The sequence below is a fragment of the Kwoniella mangroviensis genome, assembly GCF_000507465.2.
Source record: "Kwoniella mangroviensis CBS 8507 chromosome 1 map unlocalized Ctg02, whole genome shotgun sequence".
In the NCBI taxonomy this organism is placed as follows: Eukaryota; Fungi; Basidiomycota; class Tremellomycetes; order Tremellales; family Cryptococcaceae; genus Kwoniella; species Kwoniella mangrovensis.
The window spans coordinates 2,489,215-2,503,796 of record NW_027062534.1 but is presented as its reverse complement, the minus strand read 5'-3'; the positions used below and the strand labels follow the sequence as shown (position 1 = coordinate 2,503,796).

Genomic DNA, 14,582 nt, shown 5'->3' with positions numbered 1-14,582 from the left:
TTGGAAGCTTGTTATGGAACTGAGTAATAATGGACAGTCGAATGGCTGTATATATAATTTTGATGATCAAGCTAGACAAGGCAGTCGGAATGCATCTCATCTGCGAAGTCATTCTTATACCGCTTGATGCTATGTATGTCTTCTTCCCTGTATGCCAACAGAGACGCAGAAGGAAGCCAGTCTGTGACCATCGATCTTTGCACGCATAAGTAACCTCGCTGCCATGCCACCTTTGGTCCATGCTGTGATATCCTAATTTGTAAACAACGCTCGGTCCCTGGGCAAGAGTGGAGGTAGGACACACAGGCGGATGTGGTCAACCAACTTGAATCCATTCCTCCTCTTAACTTATCTCATTAAGTTACCGCATCCTTCACTTGGTTATCGTCTGTCCTCCAAGGGGTCGGTCTCTTCATCTCCAGAGCACGATAAATCATGGACAAGACACGATACCACAAACACCCTTTACCTCCCGGTCCATCTTCCTCCCAACTCGAACCGGACGATGATCTCCTCGCCGCACCACCAGCTTCTCAACCCGAACCACCTCAAGAACCGCCCCAAGCTACCTTGGAGAAACCTGCAGACTGCGTGAATATCCATCCCACGCCTCATTTTTCTTTGTTATGCATCATGATGGACAGGTTGAGAACCGAGGAAGCGAGTAAGAGGAGAGATATATTGAATAGATTCATGGATCTGTGGAGGATCAAAGTGGGGAACGATCTTCATCCCTTGATCAGGCTCTTACTTCCCGATGTGAGTGATATGAACTCAGCTATCACATAGATGAGGTGTAGAAAGCTCATCAGCCTAGTAGAGAGATAGGGAAAGACCAGTGTATAACCTGAAAGAAGCAATGTTGGCGAAATGTTATATCGAAGTGCTGGGTCTAGATAGACATAGTGAAGCGGCAATGAGGATGATCAAGTGGAAACAGCCTGTAGATGGAAAGGTGAATCATTTTCTACAGAATGTCACAGCTACGTACAACCGAAATGAGGAATAGAAAAAGAACGAGCTAATATTGATGATGTGGGCGGTCAGGCTGAATCGCACTCTGGTGATTTCGCTAGAGTATGTTACTATGAGATAGCAGCCAGATCGACCGTAGAGCAAGGCCAATTATCTATCGACGCAGTGAACATGTTACTCGATCAGCTAGCTCAGGGGAGACTGAAACAGTGAGTCAGCTAATCGGCTAGCTACATTGGTCCAGAGATAAGTCAAGCTGAGTATCTGTTTAGGCAGGAATACGTTCCTATACTGAGAAAGATAAACCAACAGTGTACAGCAGCTGAACAAGAGTGGATAATAAGGATCATTCTGAAAGGTAAGCCAGCAAGTCCCTTATCATTCCGGGAGATATTAGCTGACCATAGCAGATCTGAGGATATCGATTAGAGAAAAAGGCGTTTTCGGATGTTTTCATCCTGATGCTGGAGACTTGTTCAACGTTTGTTCGGATCTCAAAAGAGTATGCTGGACTTTGTATAGACCAGACAAGCGGCTAGAGAAGAATGTGAGCTTTCTATCACCATTCGCTCAATGATCGTTTGTGCAGGTACGGACAAACGCTGACGTCTGAGCTAGCAAGCCAACATCGAATTATTTCGTTCTTTCCTTCCTCAACTATGTTATCGATCGCCCTCTTCTTCACACGAAGCTATAGCAAAATTGATCGGAGGACCGACTAACGAGTTCATCATGGAGGAAAAGCTGGATGGGGAAAGAATGCAATTACACATGAGAGGTAGTGGTGCACAGTGGTTTTATTGTTCGAGAAAAGCCAAAGATTATAGTCAGTTACAATTGGCATATCTGCGAAGTCTGAGCCCTCTCAGCTGATCTGATTTTGACTTCTTACGGTTCAGCATACCTGTACGGAGCACATGTAGGAGAAGGTAGTTTGACGCAACATATTGCGGGAGCTTTTCAGGATGGCGTAAGAAAGTAAGTTCGTCCAACAAAAGACAACTCAAAGAGCTGATAGATGATTCCAAGTATCATACTGGATGGTGAAATGCTTGTCTGGGATCCGATTTTAGAGAAATACGTAGCTTTCGGAACACTCAAGACGGCTGCTGGAGGTAAGCTGGTTTTTCGTGATGACGAATCTTATCAGTTGATGGGCTGTATCTCTGCCAGATCGAGTGAACGACGAGAACGCGCCTCGACCTTGTTGTGAGTTCGTTGAACATACCATACATACTGTAATAACGAAGAGGGAGCTGACCGTAAAGTTACAGTCAAAATCTTTGATATCCTTTACCTGAATGACCGATGTCTCACTCACAAACGATTATCGGAACGTAAGCGATTGATGAGATCGGATCGGATATTCAGAAATATCGATGTATATAAAGGCAGATTGGAATACGCCGAGGAACAAAGAGGGAAGAATGGGAAGGATATCAGAGCAATGTTGGAACGGATTTTGGAATCTAGGTAAGTCCACTTAAATCAGCTATCTGGTGTGAATCGACAAAGCTGACGCAAATCTGTAGAGGTGAGGGATTGGTGGTAAAGAAGGCCGATGCGATATATCAAACGAATTCTAGAGGTGCAGATTGGATCAAAGTGAAACCTGAGTGAGCTAGGTCTACCCCATGGCGAAACAACAACGCTCATTCTATATGCCTTTTAGGTATTCTGACCAGATGGGAGAAGTGAGTGGACCTACCAGGCTCATCCTCTGCCGCATTGAGCTGACGGACATTTCAGAATCTCGATCTTCTGGTTCTAGGTGGATGGTGGGGGAAAGGGGGAAGGACAGGGAAGATATCCAGTCTTCTTTGTGGACTGAGAGTGCAGCAGGATGATGACGGGACGGGCACGAAACCAGAGTAAGCTTCCTCAAGGGTTTCTTCGGTTGCAAGCGGACCAATCAAGCTTACTCGGAATACTCACTCCGTCAGATTTTCCACATTTTGCTCGGTCGGGTCAGGTATGAGCTACGAGGATTATGAGTGGATTTTGTGAGCTGCAATTATCCTAATCTTACTTTTCCTTTGGGCGGATAGCTGATACGAACATTGCCAGGAACAAGCACAAAAATCATTGGAAGAATTTCGATAGAACGAATCCACCATCGTGGTTACAGCTTGGTCAGATAGGATTGGATGATAAACGTGAGCTGCTTACTGCCTACTAGAGTGTATATCATCTTCAAGATCTGACCGGCACTCCTAGCCGATGTTTACATCGAACCTGAAAAGTGAGATGCAGATTCCATGTTTTCTTTAACATTGATCAGCTGACACGGTGATCTTTAGCTCATTCGTAGTAGAGGTAAAAGCTTCAGAGATCGTCCCTGCAGGTGAATATGGCTCTCAGAACCATTATAGGCGAGCTGACTGAGATCTCTCAGCTGCCAACTATGGATGTGGTTATACCCTTCGATTTCCCAGATGTCGATATATTTACTTTGATAAAGCCAGTAGAGATCATCCTACAGGTGATGACAGTCAAGATAGGGATATGTGGAATTGTGTAAGTATGATGATCTTTCCATTTTCTCACGAGGACACTAGCTAACACGTGCTGTAGCTGAGCTTAGATGGTAAGCTGAAGTTTTTAAATGGTCGAACTCCAGCTAATGGCAGAACAGAATTTATGGCTCTTCTAAACAAACCCAAAAAGAGATATACGGATGCTGAAGGTGGATCGTAAGTACTCAAGGTCGATTGATCTTCTCGGCGTAACTGCTAATGAAATTGCTTGAATTCAGGTTCAAGAAGAAGCGAAAAGTGGTCACCAGGAAGGCTAGTGGACAAAATATTCAATCGGCTGACACAGTAGCTAATGACTATGATCATATAGAAAGTCCAACTGATGGCGTCCACTCGAGGTCAGAAACTCTCAAGTGATCAGGTAGAAAGCAATATCTTTGGCGGTCTGACGTTCTGTGAGTGTTATTTCTCACTCTGCATCTTGATGTTCACTGATTCATTCATTGAATACAGATATACCAAAAGGCACTACCCAGCATCCTAAGCAGAATTTGGAAGCTCTGGTTCACAAGCATGGAGGAGAATTCACTCAAGCCCAATTGTCGGACATATCGGCCTTGGTGATTTCGCCTGATGAGAAAAGTAAGCTTCCCTGCTCATAGATAGTTGGCGAGCCAAGAAGTTGACATGTGATACATAGATCCTCTTGTTCGCGCCCAGATCCGAAAAGGAGTAACCGTGATCAAGCCTCGATGGATTTTTGAAAGCATAGAAAGAAGGAGACCGTTACCCATGCTGGAAGAGTTAGCCTTCTCCCGGTAGAGCTCTGGTAAAGACACTGTGCTCATTCTTGAATGTAGACTGCTAGTATTCGCCTCTGAAGCAGCTAAAATGGACCGATACTTCGGTAAAACGTTAGAAGAGATTGACAAGATGACACTTGTTCGTGATCGTGGTGGATCTGATGGTCTGGACAGAGAAGAGGATGAAGCTGAAGAAGTTGAGAATGACTACGATCAAGAAGACGATATGGCTCAAGACGGACATGAAGCCAATAAAACAGTTGAACAGGTGAAAATGGAAGAGGAATGGGGATTGCGCAGTTCGCCTTCGCCTGTCTCGTCTCGACCTACCTCTCGAGCTACATCTAGAGCTGCAAGCCCAGATGAGAGTGATACCGATGATGAGAGGTTCAATGAATACAAAGTGAGACGGTCCTAAATGAGCCTATTGAGATTTACAGCTGACATGATCATGGTGCTAGGAGGAAGAAGAGGAGAATGATAGTCATGAATCTTCGCCGGCTGCTGGGGAGGACTTCAGGTTGTTACCTGTCAGAGGGGTTGATGTAGCAGAAGTGAGCTCATTTTTTTTTCCAATTTCTTGGGTATAATAGCTGACTGTAGTGGAATGATAGGATGCGGGTATGGGTGCAGATCCCTCGGCTATGAATTATGATGAAGATAGCGTAAGCTTTGAAATCTTTCGAAAGTCGCAATTAGAATCTGACATGGTCATTGTACACAGATCTTCAACCATTTGGTGTTTTATATCGATACTCCTGGGAATGCAATTGAGAATGACTTAAGTCCATCATCACCACCTGGTCAAGCCACGGAAAGGTAAATTTATTCAAACTTCACAAATCGACTTTTACTGAAACATAATATTGATACCTTTATGCGTAGATTACAACAAGCTGGAAAGTTATTGCGAGAGAATGGGGGCAAGATTGTAAACAATATTGATCATAGGAAGTTGACTCATATCATCATGGATGATGAGGATTCTGGGAGGTACGCCGAAATAGTGAAGAAGGCTTCCCTGTGAGTGTATGATACGTCGAAAGACCTAAGCTGACGTGAGTGGTGATTGTAGACCAAAGCGGAAACACATCGTACTTCCAAGCTGGGTAATTGAGTGTGTTGATGAAGAGACGCTCATGAATGAGGATGGTGAGTGTGTTCGTCGAATTTTCTGAAATTCAAAATTAACCATTACGTTGCAGGTCACAAACCGAAATGAAAGGTAAATTTGTCCTCGTGCAAGATACGTCTGCATCGGTCAAGATGTCTACGATGTTACACAGTAAAGGTTGTTATAGAATAGAAAATCCGTCAATTTTGTTGTTGTATACATATGATCAAAGACCAATGGACCATTCAAGATATTTCTATAAATGCATGTGTTTCAATCATCTTGTCAATAACGTCTTTGCTCCTATATTAATATCTAACCTTTCTTAACTATGAGTAAATCACCTGATGAATTAGATCAAAGCGTGGATGCGAACCCATATAATGCTTTCCATAAACTTCCCCTTCCCTTTTTGAGCATTTCGATCTGTTGGTTCTTGGTCAAACCGGTCTACCATATCCCAACAAAGCATAATGTCAGCTTCTTTTTTTTTTCAAACCCGCTCAACATCGAGGACTTACGTCGACTTCAACTTGATTCCTATCATACCCTTTCAATCCAGACTCAATGATGATCTCTGCAAACCTCGCTTTTGCACTGGTAGTGCCGTGAGGATCAAATTTGACAGAAGAAGGAGCGGAAGTATTCGTCTTTGTCTTGTTCTTCGGAGTAGATTTTGTAGTATTGCTATTCGTATTGGATTTCGATCTCTTCCTAGCTGGTGATGGTGTAGAATTGTCTATGAGGGAGGGTTTGATATCTTTTAAAAGATCTTCTTCTGTGATGTCTAAATTGGACTTGATGGTGGGCTTGATTTCGATATCGAGATTGTCTTCGATGAGCTGGTCGATCTCGAGCTGGACTGACGTCGGACGAGATTGTTTGAGTGGCATGGTGGGAATCGATGTGTCGACTATATTTGCTCAATATGACTGATAGAGGTTTGGATAGATGAAGCGGATTAAGCGTGAGGAATAGGAAAGGGATGATAATAGATAAGATTACTTGATGTTGGGGCCAAACCAACGATTCATACTTTTTTTGCCACCTACAGTATTCCGCTGGTGAGATTGATGATGCCGTATGATATTGACGGTCGTCAAGTGCAGATGAGTGGAAAGTGAAAAGAACAAGCGATGCATATGGATAACGTTATCTGTGAATTTTGAGCTGAGGTTATCAGTAGTGTGAGTGAATCACGGAGTTTCAATCAAGATTGATTGGATTGATGGTATCCAAGCTAGGTCTTGATCATCAACCATCATCTAACATTGTACATTACCATAACCGGATGAGGAAGAATGATCAAAGGACATACTATACTTATACTGTGAATTGTCAGCTCAAAAAGCGGGTCAATAAAGAGCTTCTCCACTGAAAGTAGCTTATCTATCTACAGTACTGTTCTTCTGTTCTTCATGTTCGCAACACTCTCAAAAGGCTCTACTCATTCTTATTCTTCTTCTAAACCATCTCAAGCCTCTCGAATCAGTATCAACACCTCACCATGCCCAAGAGAGCCACTCGTTCCGACTCTGACACAGAAGATACCAAACCATCTATCGAAGGTACCTCCTTACCCAACACCTTCTCAGAGCCACCCAAGGATAAGAAACCTAAGCTTACTCCTACTAAACCAAAAATCAAGTCAACCACAACTACACCTACAAAGAAGTCTCAAAACCCCGGTTCCCCTTCCAAAGGTATTGGTGCGTTTCCTTTGGAAGCTAAGAAAGTGTTATTGGAAAAAGCGATGGATATAGCTTATAAGGGAATACCTTACTCTGAATTAGCTGTTGAGGTGAGTTTGGGTTGATTTGCGTATTTCGTGTCAGTCAATGAGACAAGTGGTGATAGACGATCAAGCTCTCTCTGTCTCTCATTTTGAGGGAATTAGCTGAGAGAAGATATAGTCGAACTGGTCAATGAGCTGACGAGATGATTTGTATGTCGTGTCTAGCTCGGTATCAGCGAGTCAAGACTTAAAGATCAGCTCAAACCTGATCGGTCCAATCTCAGAAAGGCGGTGATGGATTTATATAACTAAAGGTCCTATTTGCTCTTCGCGAGAAAACAATGATATCAATCTTTATGCACAGCGAAAACGGCTGGGTAACAATTTCGATATGATGAATGTACATATATACAATGGTGAATAATTGGATATTTATCTTTATTATTGAGCTACACTATAGTATTTTTGAGAGAGATTCGTAAATATCCATGATCGAAAGAAGCAAGACTAAACCTAAGAGGCATTAATGTGATCGAAGATGAGGTAGAATGTCTGACCACCTATAGCCTGGAGGGCCACACCTAATGGTGTATCTTCACCGACACTGATCAATGATATATCAGCATGTAAACTTGATGTAGTCAAAATGTTATAACCTGTATGATGAACTCACCTGGTAGCCAACTCATCGACGAATCCTGTGTACTGAGCATTCAAAGCTTTGGTATATTCAAACGATTGTTGACTATCATGTCCGATAAATCAGCATCACCTTTGACGACATCTCAAACTTTGACCACAGATAGTCTATAGGCGAAGATACGGTAGAACGGTTTCACTTACTCGAAATCATTGGTGAATTCCTTATAGCCCGGGATGGATGTACCAATCGTATCTTGACTCAACAACTTGAGATCTATAAGGGCATAGAAAACACTGAGAGTAACGGCCTTGACCAAAGGTCCATAGTCATCCAACAGTTCTTGGGTCGGATCACTGGAACTCGGTAGATCAGGTAAACTTTCGATACCGGAGATGGCAGTTCCGAAAGCTTTCGAAAGCTCAGAAGGGATGTTGTATGTGGTAGTATGGGAGTTGTCGACGTATACAGATAATGATGTCAAAGGGTCCGCTTCTACAAAATATCCCAAGTCACAGTAAAGTTAGATATCATTGGGTCAAATATAGAATAATATCTGAGAGAGATGAGTAGCTCACTGATACGATTGACGATGGTCTGCAAATCTGAACCCAAGGTGTCGGTAATGGTAACGGCAGAAGCGATGTTATCGGTCTGATCGTCTCGGGTTTTCAGCTGGTTGACGTTGGTGGGAAGAGCCAGGAGACCAGGAAGTAGAGCGATGGTCGATAGTATGGCGAATCTCATCTTGCTGAGTTGACAGTTTTGAACCGATTATGCTCTTGAGTGAAGTTAGTATTGGTATGATTGTTGGGAGTGGGGATTACATACTCAGTCGAGATACCAATCGACCGCGATGCGTTATATACGCATGAATCGTCTAATGAGACCCACCGAATTTGACTTGACCATCAGAACGCACGGATCTCTTGCATTTTAATTTACTCGACTCCACAACCATTCCATCATTCCATCATTCCATCATTTTACGAATTCATTGGGGTCATGGATCATTTTGATCATCAATCGCATCATCGCTCTCGGTGTGTCCAGTTGTGTCGATGAAAGATCAACGAGAAGGAGAATACACGTACATGATAATCAAAGGGTTGTATACTAACATAAATGAAGAACGGGAAGGAAATTGACTGTGCATAAGCATGATTATACATGTCCACATGGACATGGCGGAGTGCACCTCTAAGGTTTCAGCCGAGACCAAGGCCAGCTCAGGCGGAGAGCGATCGACACCAATAAATTGGGAAGGGAACATCAGGCACCCGAACTACTACTGGTACAGAACGACACATGCACACTAGAACAGTGACATCATCACTTTGATGAACTCCTCGAGGCAGTCGTCACGTGGCAGACCAACCTTCTTTTTGCATTCAGCTTGCAGTGCACCATCGTTGAACATCGTTGTAGGATATGTGTCCATGTAGCGGACTAGATAGATCGTTGCCATACGGGATGTAAAATGGACGGATGTAGCAGTAATCTGATCAAGCATCTTGATTCCCATTAGACCCCATTATCACCTCGCCACAGCGGAGAAGAGGTTGATAACCATAACAATCTTACTTGCGATTGAGCATCACGAATAATCATAGTATAAAGAGTATTGAACGTACGTAGACAGACTCAAGCAGTGTCGATAGGAAAAGAGAGAGAGAGAAAACAAAAAAGATTACGTCTAGATCAACTAGGTTCTGCCGTGCGCTGATAGATAGTCTGAACCTTTTTCCAGGTCATGAAGGTAATCGTACTTGGGGACGTGACTTCTGTTCCTTTCCCTCCACGACTTTGTACTTCAGGTTCATTTCTCGACCAGCGCATTATTGAGATCAAGAGCTGCAGAAACCCCTGGCGTTGGAACACAGTGATTATACGACTTCACGTTACGACTACCTGAAACAAGGAGTCTACTGGTGGACATCATAGACCCTTTGACCGGTAGCCAAGTCGCCCTGGGGGTATGCGTACTCTCCGCATTTACTGCCTTTCGCGCTGGCTCACCCTGCGCAGCTGCCACACGACCAGCACATGGCATGACTAACGCTTCAAAATCCGGTGCACCCGGAATCTCGCGGCACTACAGATAGTAATGAGTGTAATTTTTTCATTTCTAAAATTGTGGAAGAATCCAAGATAGCGGACTGGAATAATCCGGGATTAGCTAGTATGAGGCACATCATTTGCCTAAAGTATGTCATGGCTCCAGAAAGATCAGGAAGTGGGATTAGACAGGCTGAGAAAACTGCTGTGTACGTTTGTCACTTCGCTTGGCAGTCGGCGACAATTTTCACTCTCGCCAACCTTTCGAGAAGACCATGATGCAGATGCAATTAGGCGGCTGTTCTCGCCACCCATGTGACGGGCATGTAATCGTTTTCTATCGCCGAAAGAATAGGGTTGACAAGACCAGGAAATCTGATCTCATAGCATCGTCGCACTCTGTGTGGCAGTCGTGCTCTCTTCTCCCTGAAAACGTCATGTTTTTAGAAAACAAAGTTCATCAGCCAACCTTATCACAGTCAACCTTCTTTGACATATGATGGTCCGACCGATATTTGGCCAATGTCACAGTCTTACTCGAGTGAAAAGATAGTACGAAGATATGCTGATGCAGTGCAGATGGCCAACCTAAATTTGGCCACTCGTCAAACACATTAGAGAACATGTAGATATAAGATATCGTTGCTTGCATTTCTTCCTCTTCTCATCTTGCATTGTTCATTCACCTCTTATTACCTTTCCCTGCCATTTTAACACCTCTGTGAGCGTGTCTGCCAATATCATAAATACAATGGGCTCGCAAAATCACCAAAATTACTATCCCCAACTTCATTTTGAGCTTTCAGCGATGGAGGCTCACTCTTTAGAAGCACTTCCCGCCACCACCTTTTCTTTTGGTCGGGAAATGCCAAATGAGGATCGGTACGAAATCACGTCAACAGCATGGGTGATCATATGGCGGATGCCAATCACGAAGATATATATATGCTTTCCCCCGACATATCCTCGATCAATCGACCGGAGAATCGAATCCTAGCGTATGCTATCGACCGAAATAATCCTGATACAGATGAAGATGAAGAGGAAGAGGAAGAGGAAGAATGGGGCGGAATATCCCCTTTGAATGTTGGAAGTCCTGCTCATAAGGTCGAAGAGGAGGAATTATATCCTGCGGAAGCTGATGAGTCTGAGCATGACAGCCAACAATCTTCATCTGAAGGGGGCTCTTTGGCAGATGACGAAGCGGAGTCAGAAGAGGACGAAGACGGTTGGAACAGCGAGATTCGACAATCTCAGGACGAGGGCCCTGGAGCTGGCCCGCAAAGTGAGGAAGAACAAGAGCAAGCTGCCAAGGAGGCCTCTGTGAAAGTGGACAGAGAAGAGGACAAAGAAGAGGACAAAGAAGGGGACGAAGAAGGGGACGAAGAAGGGGACGAAGAAGAGGAAGAGTATTATGGTGGGGAAGAATATTATATAGATGGTGCAGAAGATGATAATGGCGAAGAAGAACATTATCCGAACGATCAAGCAGATGATTGGTACGGTGAAGAACACTATCTGATAGACCACCAATTCGACAACGAAGGTCTTTTCAGAGCTGAAGAAGCGATTTTAGAATGGAATGAAGGTGTGGAAGTTCAACATGTTCATCCTGGTGTCTCCCATGTTCGAAAACGATCTCCTTCTCCAACCGATATCAGGGATCAAAGAGATAGAAGTCCCGTTAGAAAGAGAATGAGGATCAGATCCCCTTCTCTGTAGAAACCAACTGCAGTGAATCCATCTGGTAGAGCCAGTACTGGAAAGGTTGAGGATTAGCTTCTGAAATTCGTTGATTATGCCTCAGACTACTCGTTGTTGTCATCCTAGCTTGTTCTGCTGGACAGAACAATGGAGAATGGATTTCCATCTTGTACTACCTTATTTGTTCTTTTGTATACATGTTACATGTTGTTAACCATCTTCAGCCGATTGTTACAAGACTATGATTTAACTGGTTTAGATTTCTCTACAGACTTCACATACACGTTCGTGCTTATATATACTGTACAACGTATCTTGTTGTTGTTCTGATATCACCCGCTATAACAGAGTTCGAGGATTGATCTCCACTGTTTGACTACATCACTCGTGAGCCACGTATAAATTGACATTGTCAGCTACTTGAATATCTTTTTGAATTTCTTCTATGATACGGAAACGAACGGTGTCCTTTGATGCTATGATGTTGATGAGCACCCCCACGGCCCCACCTTGGCAGAAAGGATCTTTATGATTTCTCCTAATTTCAGCAAAGGATCATGATCCTTGACATACCTGCCTCTCCGATTTCGACAAACCTCAGGTCTATTTTTAGGCTATCCTACATGAGCACGGCAGACTACATAAGATAACCGACCTCGAACAGTCAATAGCTGATTCTGACATGCAATATCAAGGATCTGGTTCACTTTCAAAGATACTGTAGTACTATCAACCGAATACTATTGACACTCTTTTTTATTGTGATTTACGATCTTCGAAAAGATGCAAATCTACACTCTCTTCGCTATCTTACCATTGACTGGTACCTTGACTGGAGCGGTAGCTCTCAATCCTCGAAACACCCCCGAAACCTTTGATTCCATCTCAACCTCGACATCGGAAAGTGTCCCATCGACTACTATTGAAAGTAGCTCTTATCCTACTTCAGTCAAAAGCTGTAAGAGACCTAGTGGCACAACTTCCCAGGATGCTATTCCCACTACCTCTTCCGAAATGTACACGAGCTCCTATCAGTCTGAATCTGCCTCAAGGAGTTATCCGTCCGATCATACCGATTGTGGATGTAGTAGTTTCACCTCGCCTGGAGAGTATAGTGCTCCCGAAGAGACCAACGGGACCATTGAGGATGAGTGATCTGTATATGTAAGTTGAAGATCGCTCGAAAACGTTGTCGCAGTGTGACTGACTCTGTAACTCCATTAGATTTGCTTTCTCTGATCAACATCTGAGGCACGATCACTCTTTGTAGTCTATCAAGGCCTAACACCAGCAGTTTCCTCCTGTATCTCTGCAAAGCATACTCCTTTCTATGTATTTTTAGTGTGATCTCTATATACAGTATCCTTCGTTTCAACAATGCGCAGTTCACTCTTTTTTTCTGCCTTCTGAAAGCAGCCGTTGTACACATACTGATGGAGGGATTATTTCTGCTTCTTGTTTTCGAATGACCCCATGTAGAGACCTGTAGACCTAAAATGTTCTGTACCGTATTACACTCAGATACGTTCGCGTATACAGTGCGTGACGAAGTCTACTTGTATCTGTTAATGACCCATTTCCATACAGCAGCGTTGTGGCAGCAATCACCGCATCTTCTTTTGACGGTTCTCCTCCCCTGAACACAAAGGAAGTCTGACCAATCTGCCAGTCGGTCAAAGGGAGAAATAAATCATGATATTAATGAGTCAGGGTGATCGATTGATCGTCAACCAAGCTAACATTCTACCCCTACATAAGCTCCAGACCACTTTTAGTACTCAAAGCAAGAAAACCTCTCATCCCTTCAAGCTTTGCATTTCTCGACATTACTGGACATCATGAGATACCTCTTTGCTCTTTTACCCTTCATAAGCGGTGCTCTGGCTAGTCCGCTCCCTGGTGAAGATACCTCTGCCCAGTGAGTCATCTCCACCCTGATGAAGACGTCTCATGCTTACCATTTTATTCATGGCTCCATCAGACCTTCATGGGGTTTCGAAATTGTCACTACCACTGTCCCCGGCTCTGTCGGTACTGTGATTGCGACCCGCACACGATGGGTATCGGCCGAAGAAGCTAGCCCAACGAATGAAGGTACGACTGCTACTGCTACTTCGGTGGTGACCAGCTACTCGCGGCAATCTCAGAGTACTTGGGCTACTACTCCTCCATCATCAGAATCGGAAAGTGAGGTAACAAAGGCATCGACGACAGCGAAATCTACTAGTACAACCACGAGTGACGAGCCAAAACCGACGGAGGACAAATCAAGCTCTACCGAAAGCGAACAACCTGAGGCTACTGAATTCGCACCTCCCGCTAACGACAAGAAGAATAGTGCCAAAGTGGAACAGGCTGCCAAAGATGTACAGGAAGCTGGAGTGTTCGCTTTGTTCGAGAGCAATGCACCTATCAAGGTAAGTGACCAAAGGAGCCCCTTTCTATCACCACAAAAGATGGCATATGATGTGTATTGATCGTGTTCGTTCGTAGTTCGGAGTAGGACCGGAAGAAGAGAAAGATATCAAAGATCATTTCAAATGGATCCTTCTAGATGAGAAAGTTTCAGATAAGGAATATCATTTTACCAGCACTCATATTGATGAAACTCAAAGTAGCGACTATGAAGTGACAGTGAGCAGCCTTGTTGGGCAATTACCCCTCGAGAGTTTGTGAAAGTGCTAATTTGGTTGATGTCTGGCTATTCTTACAGTGCACTTTGAAACTTCACCCTGCGCCAGCTGGTAGATATGCTTATCTTCATGCGCTCGGGTATAACCCTTGGTACAACTACGGAGATAGCGATTGCATCATGGAGATCAAATGCGATGATTGGGAGAGAGATAAGGCGGATGGATGTACGGCCCAGCCAGACTAGAGAGGTTCCGTAGATTGTTCATAGGCAGTATATGGATATGTACATAATTCAATTCATGAGGTTAGATATCCATACATGTGTGTTTACTATCAACCGGTTGTGATATTCAAACACATGTCAGACAGCCCTCTGAGAATAGGATGCCCTTTTGTCCATCTCTCCATGTCAATGATGAAAGGAGCTGAGCCGATGAGTATC

General features: G+C 43.8%; 7 protein-coding genes across 7 annotated transcripts; 5 read left to right on the top strand and 2 right to left on the bottom strand.

Annotated features, from left to right (window-relative positions):
• Positions 1 to 435: 435 nt before the first annotated feature.
• On the top strand, positions 436 to 5,477 carry I203_106045 (uncharacterized protein; the record flags this gene model as incomplete). Its single annotated transcript, XM_065517889.1, has 30 exons — positions 436 to 759; positions 821 to 955; positions 1,048 to 1,184; positions 1,248 to 1,333; positions 1,386 to 1,522; positions 1,594 to 1,801; positions 1,875 to 1,953; positions 2,005 to 2,090; positions 2,149 to 2,184; positions 2,250 to 2,448; positions 2,508 to 2,591; positions 2,648 to 2,669; positions 2,725 to 2,846; positions 2,919 to 2,978; positions 3,043 to 3,131; positions 3,193 to 3,217; positions 3,276 to 3,319; positions 3,371 to 3,492; positions 3,550 to 3,668; positions 3,731 to 3,764; positions 3,823 to 3,907; positions 3,966 to 4,094; positions 4,153 to 4,255; positions 4,313 to 4,658; positions 4,717 to 4,809; positions 4,870 to 4,920; positions 4,980 to 5,074; positions 5,141 to 5,278; positions 5,331 to 5,407; positions 5,461 to 5,477. The coding sequence occupies 30 exons, from the start codon at positions 436 to 438 to the stop codon at positions 5,475 to 5,477; spliced, it is 3,282 nt and encodes a 1,093-aa protein (XP_065373193.1).
• Positions 5,478 to 5,726: 249 nt separating this feature from the next.
• I203_106044 (uncharacterized protein) lies at positions 5,727 to 6,262 on the bottom strand (the record flags this gene model as incomplete). The annotated part of the gene is made up of 2 exons (XM_019147817.1): positions 5,727 to 5,819; positions 5,891 to 6,262. 2 exons carry the CDS (start codon positions 6,260 to 6,262, stop codon positions 5,727 to 5,729), a joined length of 465 nt encoding a protein of 154 aa, XP_019002735.1.
• A 614-nt stretch (positions 6,263 to 6,876) lies between these two features.
• Positions 6,877 to 7,416, top strand: I203_106043 (uncharacterized protein; the record flags this gene model as incomplete). The annotated part of the gene is made up of 2 exons (XM_019147816.1): positions 6,877 to 7,170; positions 7,330 to 7,416. 2 exons carry the CDS (start codon positions 6,877 to 6,879, stop codon positions 7,414 to 7,416), a joined length of 381 nt encoding a protein of 126 aa, XP_019002734.1.
• Positions 7,417 to 7,617: 201 nt separating this feature from the next.
• On the bottom strand, positions 7,618 to 8,491 carry I203_106042 (uncharacterized protein; the record flags this gene model as incomplete). The annotated part of the gene is made up of 4 exons (XM_019147815.1): positions 7,618 to 7,708; positions 7,778 to 7,849; positions 7,948 to 8,239; positions 8,323 to 8,491. 4 exons carry the CDS (start codon positions 8,489 to 8,491, stop codon positions 7,618 to 7,620), a joined length of 624 nt encoding a protein of 207 aa, XP_019002733.1.
• Positions 8,492 to 10,705: 2,214 nt separating this feature from the next.
• I203_106041 (uncharacterized protein) lies at positions 10,706 to 11,524 on the top strand (the record flags this gene model as incomplete). The annotated part of the gene is made up of 1 exon (XM_019147814.1): positions 10,706 to 11,524. One exon carries the CDS (start codon positions 10,706 to 10,708, stop codon positions 11,522 to 11,524), a length of 819 nt encoding a protein of 272 aa, XP_019002732.1.
• A 765-nt stretch (positions 11,525 to 12,289) lies between these two features.
• I203_106040 (uncharacterized protein) lies at positions 12,290 to 12,661 on the top strand (the record flags this gene model as incomplete). Its single annotated transcript, XM_019147813.1, has 1 exon — positions 12,290 to 12,661. The coding sequence occupies one exon, from the start codon at positions 12,290 to 12,292 to the stop codon at positions 12,659 to 12,661; it is 372 nt and encodes a 123-aa protein (XP_019002731.1).
• A 683-nt stretch (positions 12,662 to 13,344) lies between these two features.
• I203_106039 (uncharacterized protein) lies at positions 13,345 to 14,384 on the top strand (the record flags this gene model as incomplete). Its single annotated transcript, XM_019147812.1, has 4 exons — positions 13,345 to 13,424; positions 13,488 to 13,923; positions 14,000 to 14,140; positions 14,220 to 14,384. The coding sequence occupies 4 exons, from the start codon at positions 13,345 to 13,347 to the stop codon at positions 14,382 to 14,384; spliced, it is 822 nt and encodes a 273-aa protein (XP_019002730.1).
• Positions 14,385 to 14,582: the final 198 nt, after the last annotated feature.